This window comes from Molothrus ater, chromosome 5, assembly GCF_012460135.2.
Source record: "Molothrus ater isolate BHLD 08-10-18 breed brown headed cowbird chromosome 5, BPBGC_Mater_1.1, whole genome shotgun sequence".
Classification (NCBI taxonomy): domain Eukaryota; kingdom Metazoa; phylum Chordata; class Aves; order Passeriformes; family Icteridae; genus Molothrus; species Molothrus ater.
The window spans coordinates 44831607-44851799 of record NC_050482.2 but is presented as its reverse complement, the minus strand read 5'-3'; the positions used below and the strand labels follow the sequence as shown (position 1 = coordinate 44851799).

General features: G+C 45.8%; 1 protein-coding gene across 2 annotated transcripts in view; it reads left to right on the top strand.

The window, feature by feature from the left end:
- NTN4 (netrin 4) overlaps positions 1-18697 on the top strand; it is a 47797-nt gene extending 29100 nt beyond the window's left edge. For both annotated transcript variants that reach the window (XM_036400798.2, XM_036400799.2), the window contains exons 4-10: positions 1499-1625; positions 2946-3134; positions 9240-9450; positions 10140-10252; positions 11434-11502; positions 13177-13347; positions 16979-18697. In XM_036400798.2, the coding sequence (XP_036256691.1) occupies positions 1499-1625; positions 2946-3134; positions 9240-9450; positions 10140-10252; positions 11434-11502; positions 13177-13347; positions 16979-17115 (1017 nt within the window). In that variant the 3' untranslated portion in view covers positions 17116-18697. The remainder of the gene's footprint in view (positions 1-1498; positions 1626-2945; positions 3135-9239; positions 9451-10139; positions 10253-11433; positions 11503-13176; positions 13348-16978) is intronic.
- Positions 18698-20193: the final 1496 nt, after the last annotated feature.

Sequence of the window (20193 nt, the reverse complement as noted above, 5' to 3'; positions counted from 1 at the left end):
CTTTTCAGGTCAGTTTTGAAATTTTATCTGTCCTGGTTACATTTGACTCCTGTAAGATAGCAGCTGAAATAAATTAATTAATCTATTCAAATGAATAAATCAGAAAGTCACCATAAGCCAGGAGTGTGTGAGGTGTGTGTGCACCTATGTAATGAGCAGGAGCTGTTTACAACATGTTCAAGGTCCTCTTCTGTTTTGTTTACTCTTCAGGCTTTTCACAGGAACCTTTTTGTGTGGCAGTCTCAACAGCAAGTGATGCAGTTAGGGACAGCACACTTGTAAAACCAAAGTTAAACTCTGCGGAAGGCAGATTTTCCAGTAGCAATTAAAGCCATGCCCAGCTCCAGGCTGGATCACCAGGTGCCCCAGCCGCCCTGTGCTCCCCTCAATGCCAAAAGCAGCAGCAGCTGGTGCAGCTCCGTTGGTTTTATGGCCAGCTTGTGGCATGAGCACAGGGCCACGCTGGCAGCGCAGACTGGGGCCCCTGGCTCGATCACGAGCAGCAGGAGAAGCTGAACTCTGCATTTAAAAGCAAAATGTGGAGCAGAGTAAAGCTGCAAACACAGGCACATATCAAAATAGCTACAGTAGGCAGCTACCTGCCATGCTCCATGGGAAAAGGCAGGGCCTTCATTCTTGCCAGCAGAGCCATGCTGCTGCAGAGCTTGATCTTGTTGCATCCAGGCACTGCCGGCTGCTCGTGCCCTCTAGCCACATCCTGTTTTCTTTGCATTTGCCAACAGGGTGAGTAATGCCAGCGACTGACAGGGCAGCTGGCACCAAGTGTGCTGTGCTGGCTTTTCATCTCTAATTACCCCTGTACACTGGGCTGTCTAGCTGTTAAATTATCTGTCATGAACATGTCCGAGTATAGTCAGTCACTTGGGGCCTTGTGCTGTCCTTGAGTCTTCCTTTGTGGGGCAAAAATTCTGCCTAGGATGAGTAGATATTTATGTTTCAGGGGGTTGATTTTCCTTTTTCTCATACTTATTTTTGCTGGAGATAGCTGGGCACACAGAGCTGAGTGCTGAGATTGTAGGTGCTATTCCTGCAGTACTGCAAAGGTGTATTCATGTTTATGAGAGAGAAAAAGAGAAAGGTTTTACAGTGTTTCTCAAGGGTGCTTTGAATCCTGGCATTTTTTAAAATCTCTCCTGGAAATTCATGCTGCATCTGGAAACAGCTAAAGACGTTTTTAGATCTCAAAAAAAAAAAAAAAAGTAATATACCATGAGTAACTAATTAGCAAAGTAATTACCAAAAGTAATATGCCATGGTGTACAATACCATGACATGCAGATCTACACATACTAACCTAACTGAAAGTGTAACTACAGAATATTTGCCCCTGGCTGAACTGGACACCATGCTATATCTCTCCTTCTAGTCAATGCAACAGCATGTAGCTGGCATGCTATTTCCTGTGTGTGGGCATTGCTTGGGCCCCAGAGACTCTGGCCTTTGCTGTGGGTGATCCTTGCTCTCTTTCCCCTACCAGGTCCATGGGAAATGCATGTGCAAGCACAACACTGCAGGGTCCCACTGCCAGCACTGCGCCCCGCTGTACAACGACCAGCCTTGGCAGGCTGCTGATGGCAAGACTGGAGCCCCCAGGGAGTGTCAGTGTAAGTAGCCAGTCAGGAATGGTGTCTCCAGATCCTTGCCAGAGTGAAATGCTTCCTCCATGCGTGCCTTTCTCCTGTGTGTCTGAGAGCAGCACATCCTGAGGTGGTGGGGAGGTGCTTTCCAAGCAGCTCAGCAGTGAAGAGGCACTGCCACACCCCTGCCCAGCACCCACCATGTGTTTGTGTGGCCAGGACAGCCGTTTGCACAGCCTCTCACTTGGCAATCCTCACCAGACCGCGATGTCTGTTGGTTTGGCCTTTCTCTGGGACCCAAGTGCATCTCTTGGGGGCAAGGTCTGCTGCTGTGGGCAGTCTGCAGCCTACCAGGGTACCTTGGAGCTGACAAGGGGCCAGATTTGTCCTATCCATGGACACCACCGACAAACACCTTTGCAGGAGGTATGACTTTCTGCTGCTGGGTGTGGGCTCTGCTCACCCCTGAGCACTGAGGGCAGGAGCAGCCATGGGCTCTGGAGGTTTGTAGATCAGTTCTGCAGTGCCAGGGGGGATGCCTAGGGAGAGTGCTGCAAGCAGGGGAATGCAGAGGTCATGGAGCCATGTGCTTCAGTAAGAGCAGCAGTCTAGGCAGAAGGGTGCTGAGGACTCTCCACGCCACCCCAGGAAGGCTTGCAGGCCTGCTGAGTGCCATCCTGCTCTGGCTACAGTGCTATCCATACATAAGCAACCATCAGCCTGCCAGTGTGGGCTATGGTCATGCTCACTGCAGTATGGATGATCCCTGAGGGAACGACAGTGAATTCCTACTCACACCAGCAGCATTTGATGAGCAGGCATTGGAACAGGTCTCGCTTGACCCTTGACTTCAGTTGTGTGGGCATGCAGACTTCCTCCACTGCCAGCACAGGGTAAGGAGGATGCTTGTACTCTCTCACACACCTATCCTCCACCTGCCTTTTTCCTCCCTCAGCTGTGGGGGAATATCCTGACAGCACCCTCATGGCAGATGTTGTATAGGGCAGTGCTGATTTCTAAAGCTGGGAGGGAAGGATCCTTCCTCAGCAGGACCGGTAAATGTGGGTCTCTCTGTTCTGGCCTGACCACCTGTGGCTGTCCTTGTACTGGAAAACCTGTATTGGAAATAAAAGAATTAAAGAAAATACTTTTTCTTAAACGTTATCTCCAGAGGTTGGGAAGTGTAGATGAAAATGTAGTGCTACTTCAGGCATTCAAATGAATAACAGGTTCATAGGCCAAGTCCCTGTTCCAAAACGTGATTTTGAGTTTTTGTGTCTCTTTTCTATAAACCAGTATCTTTCACAGCCTTAATGAGTTTTTCTGTTCCCTTTGGCTTTGCCTCAGCGTGCAAGTGCAACGGGCACGCCGACACTTGTCATTTTGACATGGCTGCGTGGCTGGCGTCGGGCAATCGCAGCGGCGGCGTCTGTGACAACTGCCAGCACAACACGGAAGGGCAGCACTGCCAGCACTGCAAGCTGGGCTTCTACCGTGACCTCAGGAGGCCCTTCTCTGCCCCAGACGCCTGCAAACGTAAGTCAGCAGCCACGTACTGCTGAAGGGCTTCTCAAGGGGGAAAGGGTCAAACCAAAGGTGAGATCTTCTTGCCCTTCCTTGGAGCAATCTTCTTGCTTCACTGAAGGACTGGGAGCTCTTTGAATCCTCTTTGCGATACTGCTTGCAAAAAGCAGCGGTGATATTTGCAGGGTGAAAATCTACAGATGCTGTTGACAAATCTGTCCCAAGGATCCCTGTAGCCTGAGGGGAGGGGAAAAGAGATGATTAATTTACTTTCTCCTATTGCTATTTTTGGAGAGGAAAAGCTGCATCTTGTTTTCATGTTCTCCTTGTTTGCAACCTCAGAATGGGGTTCCTCAGCCAGCAGGGGTGCAGCTGATAAATAGCATCGCCCACCAGTTCATGTTCCCAGCAGCAGGTGGGTATGGAAGGACAGACAGGAACACTGTCTGATAACTGATATTCCGGAAGGTGGGACACTGAGGAGGCAAGACTAAAACAAATGATTCAGGCACATGTGAAATTAAATCTTTCCCAAGTAAAGAAGCAATCCAAAAGCCACACTCCCCAAGGACCACTGTGAGGATGGTGACTCACGATGGGGGACTCCAGATCCCCAAATTATGCTGAGAACATTTTATGGTCAGCTAAATCCAGGGTGCAGGCATGCCCTCCTCTCTGAGCCTACAGCCACCCACTGGCTTCACAACATTTCTCCTCGCTGACTCACCTGCTATGAGGGGGGACCTTCACAAGTGACAGAAAGAAATCCAACTGACACCCTGCCTGTGTCTTTTGAGGAGACACTGAGCACGTCTCTCTCCTCTCAAGGAGAAGTACCTGCATGTAAAGGAAGAGGAAACCCTCCTGCAGTGAGGAGCTGCACCCCAGGCTGGGAACAGCTGCTTTTGTCCTGCTCCCTTGGTGCATATTATCCTCATGAGATTCCTGGCAGTCTGTTGCAGAGGTCCTCCTCCTCTCCAGCTTTCACTCATTGCGAGGAGGGGCAGCAACAGCTGAACTGCCTGTTTTACAGCCCTAGTTCTCTTTATGGAAATGGAATTGACCACAGCTCATTGCTTATGTAAATAATTACTTCACTGCTGTAGTATGTACACAATGATTTTTTTAAACAGTGAATTTAATGACTTTAAAAAGTTTCATTACCGACTTGTATACATCAAAGTTCTAAATCTCCTCTGTAATATCAGATACTTTCCCTCCTTAATTATAGCCAGAACTTAGGCAATGAACTTTTGTTTTGGAGTCTCATTAGGAAGAAAACAGGCTTAAGTCTTGCATTTTCACACAGAGCAGAGGCTATATGGTTTTTTCTAACTCGTGGATTCATCCTTGCTGATTAAGAAAGAACAAATAGTATTAATTGACTGCTGGTAGGTAATGCATGACAGAAGACTGAAATAAATGTTGCATGGGACCTTCAAGCTCTGAAGCATCATTGTTCTGTGCTTTTGGTACCTTTGCTGGGGTTGTAATTCCTGATATTCTTTACAAGCCAGCTCCCATCAGAGATTATGCACTTTTCTGAGGCAAGTGAAGCTTTGGCCCTGAGCTGAGTGTGGTTTTCTGGCTACCTAAAGACACCACCCTTTATTTTGGAAGCAGTAAAAGCAGTGGCTCTATCTCCTTTGTCACCTCATTCAGTCCATTGAGGGAGGGGAGTTCATGAAGCTTGTCTTTGTGCCAGACTGCCCAGTCCATAATCTGTGGCTGTTTGCAGGGTCCAAGAAGAAGTCAAATAGCACCTCCCGGGCTGGCCAGCACTGAGTGGCTTTTCCTTCCTTGCAAAGCCAGATGGAAACAAGAGGTCTCAGGACATATTGCTGCAAAGCAGCCCCAGCTCAGAGAGAAGGCTACAGGCACGTGCCTGTGTGCAAGTTAGACCATTGTTAATGAAGTCAGGCAGTACATCACATCATTAACTGTGTGTTAGCCAAATTCCAGGGTTCTTGATTAAAAAGTTTCTCCTCACCTTCATGAGCCAGAGGAAGCTGTGGATGTTAGATGATTAATGGGTATTTTTGTTGATATATGCCAGTGCTTGGTTCTCTTGGCTTTCTGCATTCATCTCTGAATCTCTGGCCCATGGCATTCCACTTTCCACATTAAAAAAAAAAAGTGTTGCCTCCATTACTCTTTAATGCAACAATCCAGCTTTATGGACCACTAGATACTCATGAACTTTGGTATTTAAAAGCCAAAGATAACATATACTTAACAAGAACCGAAAGATACTCTTGAGTATAGTGAGAAAAAGTTTACATTTATTTACCTTCTTCATCAAGTACATCTACTTCATCACTCTTTTTCTTTCTGCATTTATGAATTGCAAAGCATGATACTCCCTCAAGTATCTGAGGAAGACAGCTTTTCCTAGCACAAACTGAACTCCACAAATATAGGGATTATCTGAATGCTTTCTTTTCAGAGACCCTGTTACTACAAACTCCCAGATGATTTCTCTCTGGGATTTTCAAACCCTCACAAAAGCACTCCTCCCTAAGACCCCTTCACCTCTTCACTTCTGGTCTCCTCCTGCCAGGAATGCTCCCTGCACCCAGGGACTCAGCATCTCACAGGGGAGATGGCAGCAGGCAGGGCCGTAGAAAATGACTAATGACTGTTAAATTAAATTAGTTAAGATCAATTACAGCCTATGCCTGGAACATTTCCAAGCACCATGCCATGGTCTGCAATAACAAGGGACGTGCGTGGAGCCCTATTATTCTTTCGTGGGAAGGCCATGGCACTGCCTGCTTGTTTCTGGCTCAAGACACCATTATTGTTCAACCATTGAAAATTTAAAAATACCTAGGTCTAAGTAAATAAAGGAGTTGTTAAGCCATAATCTTTAAGGATACTTTAAAGATTCTTGTAGGCAAAGAGTGTATATAATATTTGCTCAGGAGTAGGAGTGTATCTGATAAAATGAAACATTCTGATATTTAAAACACCATTCTGAAGACTCTTTCCCCCTGTCATACCTATGAGTCCTTTTCTTTCCATCCTCATGAGTTTTTAAGCCTTGGCTACAGTACAATTGCAGGCAATAAAATCGAGTTTTATAATTGCCAAGTTTATTTTGCTTTTCAACTGTAGGGTTTTGAAGGTAAATATTTGTCATTTCCAAAGGTTAGCTGGTAACCAAGGAAACCACAACAGTATCACCAATCCAGGGCAGGGAAATCCAGTTCTGCTGGCATCCCACTCACTGATTTTCCATCCCAGTCAGCACATGCAATGCCAGGACAAGCAGTTGTTAATTCATCTGTGCATGGAAGTCACATGCAGAATACTGTTATGTAGTACTGGCTGGTAAATTGGCATTTTTAGCAATGCTGCTTACATATCAAAAAAAAAAAGGAAAAGGATCAAGCTTGTGGAAGGTTTCTCTTGATCCAAGGCTAGGGCCCAGCCATTCCTTCTCTCACAGGAGCTCCCTTAGCTGTAGAGACTCACAGCCCCTCTGGTGAAGTGGCCACAGCACATGAGACAGGCACTGTGCAGAAGCCTCAGCCTGAGAGTCTTACACTCTGCACCTGTGTGTCCACAATCAAATGCCATCCAACACTGCCTGTGGCTACTTTCTCTGCTGCTCAGCTGCTCCTCTCACCTTCCTGGATGGGGGACTCCTACTACCTGTGCTACAGTGAGGTGCAGATTGTGTGGAAAGAGAAAAATGGGGTCTAAAACCAACACAACATGGCTGCCCATGAGGGACCAATAGCTCCAGATTTCAAACATTGTATAATCAGTCCTGCAATCTTTTCCTTCCTGCCCTTGCCATAGTATGGAAGCACTCCATCCTTTTTCCATGCATTTCTTTCAAATGTGTATAGCATGCTCACATCTGAGCTCTAGAGCCTCATTTCTGTGCTTGGTGCATAGCGATGGGCTTCACTTTATGTCTGCATTGCTCAACAAGTTCCCATTGCAGCCCCTCACAAACATTTACTATGTTGGAAATTTGCCCCCCAAACCATTCAGATTAATGCCCTTTAGTGTCATCTTGGGCCTTCACCCAAGATCCAAGAACAAAAACCTTCAATTTGCCAGCCACCATTGGAAAGCAGATTGACACCTTGGTGGCTCATTCAGGAGCAGCCAGGAAGAATGGGATCCATGGAAGTGGATATTCAGGCCTATTGGAAATTACCAGCCTTTACAACACATCTCTTTGTGGCTTTTATTAAAAAGTATAGCCAGCCATTCTCATTTTTAATTGTCTTTTTAATTACTTATGAGTTTGCTGCTCTTTTTCATAATAGCTTTTGTAAATTTAATATTCTTGCTTCATTGTAGTGTTGTAGTGTTGCCACTGATGTTAAACTTTACATTAGGAAAAAAAAAGTGTCTAAAAGAATTGTCTAAAACATAAAAGCTCCCACCCCAATGAGGTTGTATGTAAAATTCAGCTGAAACCTGACCAAAACAGGACCAAATCTCTGGCTGAGCAGTGGGTTTATCTCATTAACTGGAGGAGAATAGAAGAGCCTTAAGTGCCTGATATTTCCCCTGAAGGGCCTGAGGAATGCCAGAAATACCCTCCTCATCTAGTAGGAAAATAGAGCATTTGGCTGTATGTATCAGGTGTAAAACACTTCACAGACTTCAGGAGAAAGGTATGCAAGTTGCAGTGCACGCTGTTGAAAACTATGCTATTAAAGGTACCAGAGTTCAGTGCCTGCAGCTACTTACGCAGTTTGTGGAGAGCCTTTCTAATCTTTTAATTTTATATAATTATATTTGTTTGCGAGTGGAAAGGGTGGGGGAAATTTGGGGATTACTTTGGCAAAGATGTTGGAATCATAGTCGCCTCTAAGTTAACTGCCAATATTAATCTATCTTTTAATATTTTGAAACTATACTCCAGGTATGTCAGATTTCTGAAACCACAAAAATGTTGTCAGAGCAAAATTAAATGTGTGTGTGCAGCAATAAGTATTTTAAGAGAAAGAAATATGTTGCCTGTAATGGCTTTCCAGCTCTATTGCCTTCAGAGTTGCAAAATAGAAAGATTGGTATTAGAATTTAGTGAAAATATTCCCTACAGGTATAATTTTCTCAGGAAACTCAATTTTATGTAAATGACACTTTGGGCAAAGGCGTTTCAGCAGGGAATTTTTTGCCATAAAGTGTAAGGCTGACCGTACCATGTCCTGGTACAAACGCTGAGGGAAGAATAGCACACGTCACCCAGTTACTGGTCCTGCAGGCCACAGCATCACCTGCTGACCTGGCCACATGGTCAGAGGTTTGGCTCATGCTTTTGATAGCTGCATTTCTGTTCTTTGAAAACGTTAATGTCTTGGGGGGAAAGTAGCCTTGTAACAGACATAAATTATGCTTATGTTAAAAAAAAAACCCTAAGGAGTAGGTAAGGAAAGCTTCACATCACCTATTTTAGGGCATCTTTTCTGAGAACCCAGTATGTCTCAGCACAGTTCTAGTGCATTGTTCTGATGCAGGAGGCTGTGAGGGAGAAAAGAGAGCAGCTGGCATTTCTGATGTGCATTCTGCAAACCCGTGTCCTGGAGAATATGCAAAAGCCTATCTCTGAGCTGTCAGTTCTCCCATTCTTTTTTCCTAATGTTTTTATTTGATGGTTTTAAAAATCAGACAGAGACAGAGGGGTACTTTTTGCTCAGCCTTCACTTTAATTAAAATGACTGAGGGGTTTTTTAACCTCCTGGATGCATGGCAGTAGTTATTATTTCAAAAGGCAATTATGCTCTGATTCATTTTTCAATGAAGCACCCGCAGCTGCTCAAACATCACAGTGAGGCAGGCACATCCCTGGGTACTCGGCCGGACTAGAATCCAGATGCTGCAAGGAAAGTAATAAAGGCCTGTTTGGCAGAACATAACACTACACCAGGGTAGCTGACTAATTAAAAACTAGCTCACAAAACTTAAAATTCTACAGATTCCAAAGGGAGACTCCGCTCAGATTTGTATGGGTGAGGGATAAAAAAGCCCAGAAGCCCCAGAGGTGTCCCTCGGCAGAGAGGTGGTTTTGCAGGCATCTCCTGCACCTCTGTGATGCAGAGGTTGTGCTCTCACAGATGCTCTGTCCCTCACGGTATCCCTCCCCTGCAGCTTGCTCCTGCCACCCTGTGGGATCAGCTGTGCTGCCTCTGGGCCCCGGCACCTTCTGTGACCCCAGCACCGGGGACTGTCCCTGCAAGCCCGGCGTGGCAGGGCCCCGCTGTGACCACTGCCTGCCCGGCTACTGGGGCTTCGGGCCCTACGGCTGCCGGCCCTGCGACTGCGCCCGCAGCTGTGACCCCCACACCGGTGACTGCCACAGGTGAGCTGGGGGGTCTCACTCTGCGATCTCAGCTCCAGGAAGGCTCTATTTGCACATGGCAAGCAGGCTGAAAGTATCCATTATGTCAAATACTTGGGGTTTGGTATGGGTTTGGTATGGGTTTGTTATGGCCAAGAAGTGGGAATAGAGTGGGAGCTGAGGCTGTGGTTCCCTTGGGAGCCTGGCACACCATGGCAGGGCACCAGCGATGTGGAGTTTTTGCTCTCAGTGCTGGTGTTAATGTACTGGGTGTTTTCCATAACCTTCACAGTTGTTTCCTCTCCACAACATGTAAAATGTGGGCCTCAGGGACATCTGAGTGAGAGGAGACCGAAGGCTTAATTTTGCTGTTTTAACTCAGCTTATATTGACTGGGGCTTGGAGTCAGGCTCTGACTTTTAGAAAACAGCACATTTTAATAATGCCCCACTCTCTAAATCTGACATGTTGCTTTCTTTACCAGACTGAAGATATTTGTGGTATATAAATCTCTATAACGTATTTTAAACGCAAAATGGATCCACGATCCTCTCTGACAACACTCAACCTGTTCACCTTCCAAAACTGCCTCTTGCATTTACCACCATCAAGACACACAGTCACGTTGTGTCTGGAGGATGGGCTGGTAGTGGCCCTGCTTTCCACTGGCTCCTGGAAGAAGGTTGATCATCTCCCTTTCCTCTCAACAGCTCAGAAGTTTCCTGGCACAATGAAGCACCTCCTTTCCAGGCAGTGCTCAACGAGAGTGAGCCCACCTGGGGCTGGGAGGATGAGCAGGGCTTCTCAGCACTCCGGCACTCTGGTAGGACTGCAGCTTTGCACGTGTTCCACCCGCCCAATCCCTCCTGCCAGCAGCCACTGCAGACCTAGTCTGCTGCACTGACTTGTAGTTAGCTCCCTGGCAGTTGCAGGGGGAAATGGACATTCCCACACTAACATGTGGAGGAATGTCCTTGTGGCCACCTCCTTCCCCTCTGAGAGCCAGAGCCTCAGAGGCGTTATGGCTCATCCCATCAATGCAAGGATGTGCAAACCCATTAGACAGATGCTCCATGCTGAATGCCTGTACCCAGCATTTAGCTGTTGTAAGGCAAGAATTTGCAGTCCCAGATCTGAATTTCAAGGCTGAGTGTCCTCATGTTTTACTTGACCATCATCTTTTAAAGGTATCTTTATATTCCCTGAAACTCAACAAAGCAGCAACTTTATTTAAAGGGTGGGGTTTGCCACTTCACTGGCAGGCAGGTAGGGGATTTCTAACTCAGAATTTATTTCCCCGATACCCAGAACAACTTTGGCATCGCTTGCAGCTTGTGATGCGATTTGAGATGGTCTAGCATGCAGCTGGAGAAGTTATTTCCCTCCAGTGTTCCCAGCCTGGGGGAGGTGGGTGCTGCATGAAGGTGGGTGCAGGGCAGGCTGGCCCCGTGGGGCAGCATCAGGCTCTCCTCCCTTGCAGCTGCTGCATGCAAGCAGGCAAGCGTCATTTCCTCCGTTTTCAGAGAGGGGCTTGATAACATCTCGAAGATACAATAATTGAGTTAATTGAGGGGAAAGCTCCATCATTTGTCTAGGCCACTTCATTTTAAACGTAAATAAGTATATCATGTTATTCTTTGTTCTAAGATCACGGAAGTCATTAATCTGCCTTAACCTCTGCAACATTTCCTTTTAAAATTTTGTCTGGTACATTACGGTGTGGAAAATACCACAGGGAAAGATACGCATGTTATTTGCATCCCAAGGCAAAATAATAAGGCCTTTGTTTTCCTTCTCTTCTAATTGTAAACAAGGGGTAACTGCCCTTGGACTTAGAGTCTGTACTCACTCTCAATCTGAAAACAGTTGCAAATTCCTTTTTCTCTTTTTGTATGAGGCTTGTGAGCCACTTGAAAAACCTCTGGCTGTTCCTGGGCTCTGCCTGCAAATGCTCCTGTCTTTTAAGCACAATTCACCGCCATTTGCTTCCTTCTGTTTCCCCAGGTAAATGCGAATGTAAAGAGCAAGTTTTAGGGAATCCCAAGGTCTTCTGCGGGATGAAGTACACCTATGGTGAGTTGTGGTTGAGGAGGCTGTAAAGGGAGGTCTGCAAGGCAGTGCAAAAGTGTACACAGAGCATGAGCGTTGCTGTGTGTGCACCACTCCATCCTGGCAAACCCACGGGATACTTAGTCTAAATGCAGAACTTCAGCCAAAATGTACAGCTATCATGTTTCCAGGTCAAGGTGGGTGAAGCATCTTGTTCTGTTACCCATCTCTCTTGCTATCAAAACACCCTTGTACAAAAATCATGGGAGGACGAGTGCTGGAAATGTCCCTGGGAGGTTGTCTAGGTCCAAGAGAGACTATAAACCACTGTTACCCAAAATGGGTTGCTGAAACAGTGTCATAGACAAGGTGCCCTAATCAGGGTCTAGAAATTACTGTTTCTGAATGATACTGAATGTAAGGAGGGACTGTGATCACCATTCCATGGATAAAACAATTCCAGTAGCAACTGGGAACTCCCACTGTCAACAAAGTTCAGCTGTTGCAAGGGGATGATATATGTTGTCTATGTGTCTCTTGGGTTTAAATGAATGAGAAGAGGCACTTTGTTTCCCAAGACCTCCCTGGTGTGTGCCAATGAACTGCCTCCTTCATACTGTGGCAGAGCAAGGAATGCTCTGTGCAGCACTCCCTTCCTTCACAAGGCATCTCTTGCAGGGGTCTCCTGCACCTGTTTCATCTCACACTGAAGTCGAAAATGCACAGAGAGATAGCCCATACCTCTGCAGGCTGCAGAGCAACCCACAAAGTGGAGTTCAAGGGGTTGCCAGTTGTTGAAATGTAGCCCTGGATTTGTGATATTAGGAAAAAATTTGATTCTGCTCTGTTTTGCTTCCCAGCCACGATAGTAACTGTGTTTAATCTTGCAAAAGATAAGAAACTGGAAAAAAAAGAAAGCCACAAAACCTCCAAGTTCATAAATCTTATCTAAAGTGCACTCAGGCTGCCCCCACTTTCATCAGTCAACATGTGAAGGTGTCAGCTACAGTAGAGAGACAGATGAATTATGGGGCTCATCATGAGCTCCAGGAGGTCTCACTGAGAGAGGCTGGCTGCCCTGAGCTTCCCAGTGTGGGTGCTGAAAAAAGCACCACCAATATGGGGATACCTACCAGTATAGGAGGTGGAGGAGCTAAGCCCTGAGCCTCCACCACACAGGGGCTCAGCAGTGGAATGCCAGGTGGAGGAAATGTGGGTATGAGTGAGCTCAAAACACTCCCTGATTTGCCCCAATCCCCACCAATGGCTTGCTCTCCTCCACTGAATTTGGATTTGGCAGCTCTGCAAAGCAGCAGGACTGGCACTGGGTGGGATGAGGCTGAGGCCAGCAAAGCCTCCAGGTCCATCCCTAAATCCAACTGATTTCCAAAAGAGATAAGGAACACAAAGGGTTTGTTGAACTCCAGGGGAAAAATGGGACCTCACACTCTCCTGGCAGTTCGAGAGGCCATGACCAAAGCAACTGGCAGCATTTCTGCCCATGGGTGTGGGGATGTATGTGCTTCCCAGCAGCTGCTCTGATCCTGGGCTCCCCAGCAAGGAGCACTGGGCTAACTCCACTGTAACAAAGCACTTGTCCTCACTGCTTCACCCAGACACCGGCAATAGACCAAGAAAAAAAGAAAGAGCCCTGTAAATAGTTTGTATATTCCTGGTTTTGAATTCCTGTGTTCCCAGTGATCAAGACAAAGATCTTGTCAGCTCATGACAAAGGCTCCCATGCAGAAGTCAGTGTGAAGATCAAGAAAGTCTTGAAGTCCACAAAGCTGAAGATCCTCAGGGGCAAGAGGACACTCTACCCTGAATCGTGGACTAACAGAGGCTGCACTTGTCCCATCCTCAATCCTGGTAAGTTTGACTCCCTGAACAGTACATCCCCACCACATATACACAGATTTCATTGCAGCCCCTCTATCTCCTCATACCAATGAGCTGGGATTGCAGCCCAGTGCTAATTAAAAATTGTTGTCTGTTACATCACTTGGATTCCAACAGCAATCTCCATCAAATTGAAATTTCATAGAGAAAAACTTGGTTCATCCTATAGGCTTTGAAACACACAGTTCTTTTTCCATAGCATAGCAACAGGCTTTCAGCTTTACCAGTCTCTGTTCCCAGAGGGAGGGAGGTGCACATCATGCCACAATAAATAGCATTGATACATCTTGATACATCTTTCAAAGCTAAAGCTAATTTGAATCTATAAAAACATATGTAAATCTAATTTGAATTGGGATACTTCACTGAAGTTCTAATCTAAACTCAGGGGAAGATTTCTCTTTGAAAGTAACACAAATTTAGATCTACAAGATTTGGAAGACATTTTCTTATGCAGTGAGGGAAGAGCTCCACAGTTTTTTCCCATCTTCTTTCACTGAAATGGAGTATAAGCAAATGGAGTGGCTAAACAATGCATGCAGTCTCCAGTATGGATAAGGACATGCAGGTTCAGGGGTTTCTTCCACAGAGCAAAACTAAGCTCCAGCTGACACACCTCTCTTTACAACTCCAAGATAAATGAGCAGTTACCAACTAATTCAAATGAAGGGTTTTCTTTCCATGAGATGTATACACCACTGGGAAATTGGCAATGGAAGCATTGATGTAGGTGCTGAGACATCCCTTTCATGTGCAGCACTAGGAAGTAGGGGGTACAGGGCTGTCTGTGGGCCTGGGCTGTGCAGAAAGGTTATTCACTGATGAGGTGTTTGCAGCCTTCTTTCATGTCCTCAGGAGTGACTGTCTGGTTTTGAAGGCAAGCTGCTGTGATAGCACAGCTGTAGCTAGGACCTGTCAGGTGCAAAGGTCAGAGGAATCAGCAGCATTAGGTAGGGCTCTACTGTTTAAGTGCAGTAAGACTTTGGATATTGCTGGAACACCATAAATCACTAATCAAATAGCCATAGCTGGTGTATTTTTCCATATGCAATGAAAACTCAAGCAAGAAAGCCCAGATGCAGCTGCCTTAATATGAACCTGAAGGAATGCAATGGAAGCTGTCCAAAACTGAGCCTGCAGGGCAGCCCCACACCTGACACCCAGCTTTGCCACTCGACTAACTTCAGAAGAGCTTCACTGATTTTCCCCAACAGATGAAAAGACAGCATTAATCACAGAATCAGTGGAGATCTCTTAGAAAAAAGCAGAAAGGGGAGATGCAACTGTTCTTAGTGACAGTCCAGGTGTCTGACACATCAGGTGTTAATCCCTTGTTACTTCCTTGCCAGCTCTCATGATTTTCACTGCAAAGCTTGGTATTGTTTTGAAATACAGCTGCTGGTCCCATGAGTATAAATTAGTCTCAGCCTTCATGTTGAAAAGAAGTTTGTTGCTAATAGGAAACTTGAAAACATCCATTGAGTGAATCTTTAAGATTCAGTGATGTCAAAGAGGGAAAAAAGATTCCTGATTTTTTTTTTTAATTCATTATTTTCTTTAGCTACTACATTCATTTCTGAGTGGCTTGCAGTACAATGTTAGCAGATTCAGCCCTCTATCACAGTAAGAGCTTATGGCCTACAGGTGAATAAACCAAAACCAGCTGGATGAAAAGTCAAGCTGACATAAAACAATTTTCTGACATACAGCTATAATGGAAATCACATCTTCAAAAACATAGAGGAGATCAAAGATAAACATAAAAGTAAGACAGATGTGTTTTTATACCATTTTACAGAAGTAAAGGGTTGCCAAAAGGAGAGTAGGCTCTTAAAGTCTCTGACAAGGCAAAAAAACCTGCAAACATTTATCAAATCTGTGAGGGCTATTTTCAGATGGAAAACATGCTTAAGTTCATAAAAGGGGAACCCTTTCACCACCCTTGCACACCTTGTCCTCCACACACACACACACACACACACACACACACACACACACACAGAGGCAGATTCTGCTTCTGGAGGACACTGAGCTGAAAGATTTAAAGGTCTCACCTGTTTGCAAGGTAACAGGAGCCCATCCCTTCCATGGCTCTGCCAAGCACAGTCAGAGAGGCAGAGAGCAGCCTGCCAGGACAAACTGCACAGCCTCAAGTTGCATCTCAGTCATTTGACTAGTTTTAATTTTACAATTCTGTAGCATAAGGTTGAAAATCTAGAAAGCCCTACACAGTCAGCAACCACAGCAATATTTGCTTGCTCTCTGAGTGTGCATACCACATTTCTCTCTCAAGGGAAATAAATCTAGGAACCCTTGAAAAGTGATATTTTTAACACTTGGCCAAAATTAATGTCTTTTGAAGGGCAATGCTGCCACACACCTATCCTGTGTTTACTTGGAAGAAGAGAGGATGTGTGTGCCCAAAAACTCAAATAAAGTAGAAAGCAAATTGTATTGCTTGACCTTTAACTTGGGAGGCACCCTTCCTTTATTCTGGACTGCAAAATGGAAGCCCAAAACAACACAAGCTGTAGCCAGGATGGCGTGGGATGGCTGAGAGGACTGGGGAAGGCCCATCTCCCGTGCCTGGTTTGCACCAGAGCGTTGTGCTCCCCAGACTGGTGCAAGAAGGAGTGGGTACAGGAGGGGTCTAATGCTAGCTGTACCCTAAATGTGCTGCAGTGGCATGCTGACCCTGGCAGGGAGCTCCTCCTGCCATGAAAGGGATTATACTCCTTATTATCCCCATTTATGGCACATTTGTGGGCCATTTAGGCTGTTTGGATCTGTGGCAGTGTTTCTTTAGCTAATTCAAGCCAAAGGCTTTGCTCTATCCCTCTGTTTAGCAGTTGTTACCTGGTTCCAAGCACTCTTTTGAGTCATGTCCTGAAAGCCAAGCACAGACCTGGATGCCTGAGGAAAGACCTGCAGCAGGGCACGACAGGGACACATTCCAGCCCTTTCTATGTGTTTCTGAACAACCAGCTGAGGCTTTGTCAGACCCTGCTGTCATGTCTCTAAAACATCTGGCAGAGGCAGAAATTAGTTCTTTCCAGTGTGACAGCCACTTCTTCAGGCTCTTCTAGAGTACTGGTGCCAGCACATTTAGTGTTGCCTCTCACTGGGGTCTGGCATGCCTTTGCCTCCAAGGGGCCACTGGCCACTCCGAGCAAGATACCGAGCACTGGATTGTCCTGCACTGTTCCTTTCCTGGAATTCGCTGAACTGATCTCCAGGCCCAGATTTATTCAGGGAGAAGTGAGGCAGATGGCTGCCAAATGAAGGTAATAGCAGTTCCCAGAAAAGGTGTAAAAACTTGCTGTGCCACCCCCAGAGTTCATCCATCTTTTGTTTATATTTAGAAGCTCACAAAGTCACATTTTGTGTGCTGCATCTCTCTGACAGGTAGCCACAGGAGCCATTTTGCCAAAGATACAGATAGAGCTATAGATATATAGATATAGATGAGAGCCAATATATATAAATATTTCTTTGTGTAAGTGCTTTTTTGCATGGGATTAGATATCCAGGCTGACTTTGCAGCTCAATAGGCCTTTGAGCATGGTATTGTGCAGTCCCTGACCACTCTGCTGGTTTGCAGGCTTGGAGTATCTTGTGGCAGGACACGAGGACGTCCGAACAGGCAGACTCATTGTCAACATGAAAAGTTTTGTGCATCAGTGGAAGTCGGCTCTTGGAAGAAAGGTCTTGGAGATTTTGAAAAGAGACTGCAACTAGAGGTGTGCAACTGCCTAGGGCATTTCTTTATGCACAAAATGCAACAGCCTCCACAAAGAGAAGACCTCTAGCATGAAAACTGGAATGTAAGAAAATAGTGCCAAAACATGTAGTGAGGCATTCAGAGTTGTAGGCGCTGTCTAATTTAACCCTTTCTGGCCAATGTTCTTTCACTTGCCTATAGCTTCCTTGTCAGGGCCTCACCCTGAGCCCTGCTCATTGTTATGTTGAGGGAAAAAAAAAGGAAGGGTGGTGGATGCTTGTCTCACTTCAGTGTGCTGTTGGAACAACTCTCATGAAGCCACTGATCACCCAAGACTAAACTGCCACCCTCAGAGAGCTACTGCTGAGAAGCAAACGCTGCCAGTGCCACTAGTGTGCATCCTGAGTGACTTGCAGGGGTTCCCAGAGGATGCTGTGGGGAAGGCAATGGGTAGGTGCTGCCACCCGCGTGGCAATGAGAACCACTCCTTAGAAACACCCCCTTTCAGGTTAGGACATGGCACCCATCAAAGAGAATTGGGTGCCACTTGCTTTTAGCCTGTTTGCCCTGCTGAAGGTTTCAAGGGCTAGATTCTCTGCTGATGCTGCTGAGGAGAGAGCTGCTGGAGTGAATTGAACCCCTCTGCCTTGGCACAGGCGTGATGCAGGGCAGAGGCCAGCTCTCCACCCAGTGCATGGCTGTAGAGAAGAGCCAGCTGCAGAGGGTGCAGTGTCTCTGAGCTTTTGTCCTTGAAGTGTTAAAAAATGAACCTAGCCCTAGTGTAAATATTTCATTGTATAAAGCACTTTACTACCTGCCACTTCACGGTGTGGGGAGTCTAATTGTGTTGGGGAAAGAAGGATTCGAAGGTGGCACATGAGAAAAAACTCCCAGAAACAGAAGCACTCCTGAGGACCCCCACAGCTGGACAGCATTAACAGTATAAAGGGAATGGCCAGCCTGCACTGGCCACTCAGAATATCTGAGGATGCAATCTGAAAGATAAAGTATTTGCACTGAAGTCCCAGCTTCAGACCAGCACTTGGACCCCGTGGGCAGGACTCCAGCAAGACTTTGCAAACAGAGTGGGGAGAAGAGACTTTGAGATAAAAATGCAATTGCAGGAGGAGAAAAACTCCAACTGCAGCAAAAGGAGTGGATGTAGAGAACAGAAAGGACTTGCATTTACATATCACAACCCAGCAATTCATGGTGGGCCTGGAGTTTATTTTATTTTTATGTTAGTATTTAAAACTGAACATTTTATTTTTTTCTTCTGTTTGTTATTGTTTGCAATATATACAGCCATTATATTCCCTCATTAACACCAGTATGAAATATAGCACAGTTTACTGCAGTTTTCAGCACTAAAATATATCCTTTCTGTAAAGCATCCTTAAACCACATTGCATAGAGTGTATTTTGTTCACGAGTGTGAGGGGAAAGAAGACATACAGCACCAGAAAAGTCACTAGTCTACCAATCCACTTTACATATGTATTTTTCTTTCAAGGTCCTGTGGACTCACAAAAAAAAAGATGCTATTTTGGTAATTTGTTTTTGTATCTCATGTATGTAATAAATATAATATGATTTCAACATCTTCTTCTCCTGTTATTGTTTATGCCAATGGCAGCATGGTCTGCATGCCTGCATGAAAGAGCTCAAGCAAAGATTGCACTGGGTGAGGAGAAGCTGCCATAGGGGATATTTTCCTCTCTGGTTGGGGGTAAAATGCAACACATGGTAGAAAGCAAAGCAGCATGGATGGCTCACAAAAATCTCATTTCACCTCTTGTTTTTGGGAGGTTTATAAGCTCTTCTCATAAGAAGGGGAATTGTACCTAAATATTTTCAAAGCTGGCCAGATCCTTGCCTCCACACAGTCTTGAAGGCTGAGCTGCAGAGCAAGTACTTACAAGAAGTAAGTCAGGGATGGTAGAAATAAGGTTTGTTCCCTACATTTGAAACTACTAAGGGGAAACAAAAGGCTGTGGGAAACAAGTGCTGTGGCAAAAGGTCTACAAAAACGCTGCAGAGTGAAGTCAAGCATCAGAAATTAGTGGCCAGGGGGTCAAGCCATAATCTGCAGTGTGGGCAGCAGCTCCCCCGTGGGTGGTTAATCAGTGACCGCAGCAGCATCCATCTCCCTGCTGGAGGAGAGTACAGGGACAGGCTCCCCTATACAGGCACTCAGAGACCAAGAGCCTCCAATAGCTCTGTTTTGATTTAAAACTGTGAGTTTACCTGCTTCACACATTTTAGCTTCATTTTATTTTAATGCCACAGAAAATATATTTGCAGTGACCAGTTGATTCAAATATATTGGATGTGGCCTTGTGAAAGCTGGAGGTGTGATCCCACTGTCCCAGCCAGCTCAAGCACTATAGGAAACCAGGATGGCTTTGTTGGCAGTGCTGCTTACAGCATCTTGTCTGACTCCTCTCCTAGCCTTGGACACTGATGGTTTCACAGAGGAAAGGGGTGAACTTCTGAGGGGTAAATATGCCCTTGAGAAATTTCTGTCAGGGGATTTTGGCTGGAAGAAGTGTCCCATTACGAGGAGCAGATGAGCTGGATATCAAAGAATCACAGAATCAGTTGGGTTGGAAAAGACCTCTGATATTGAATTCAAGCTTTGACCAACCACCACCTGATCAGCTAGACCATGGCACTAAGTGCCATGTCCAGATGTTTTTTTAACACCTCCAGGAATGGTGACTCCACCAGCTCTCTGAGCTGCCCGTTACAGTGTTTAACATCCTTCCTGTGAAGGAATTCTTCCTGATATCCAACCTGAACCTCCCTGGCACAGCTTGAGACTATGTCCTCTTGTCTTGTCTCCTTGCAGGTGGTTGTAGAGAGAGAGAAGGTCTCCCCTGAGCATCCTTCCCTCTAGGCTGAACAATCTGAGCTCCCTCAGCCACTCCTCACAGGACTTACCCTCTAGACCTTTTCTATCCCTCTTTTCATATGAGATCACAAAATGGCCAACCAGGCCCTCCTTAGCAAGAAAAGCTTCTTTGGACACTGTCTTTGCAGCTCAGTGAGTTAATGGAAGCCACCTGCCTGGTTTATCTGTTTACTGCCCTCTG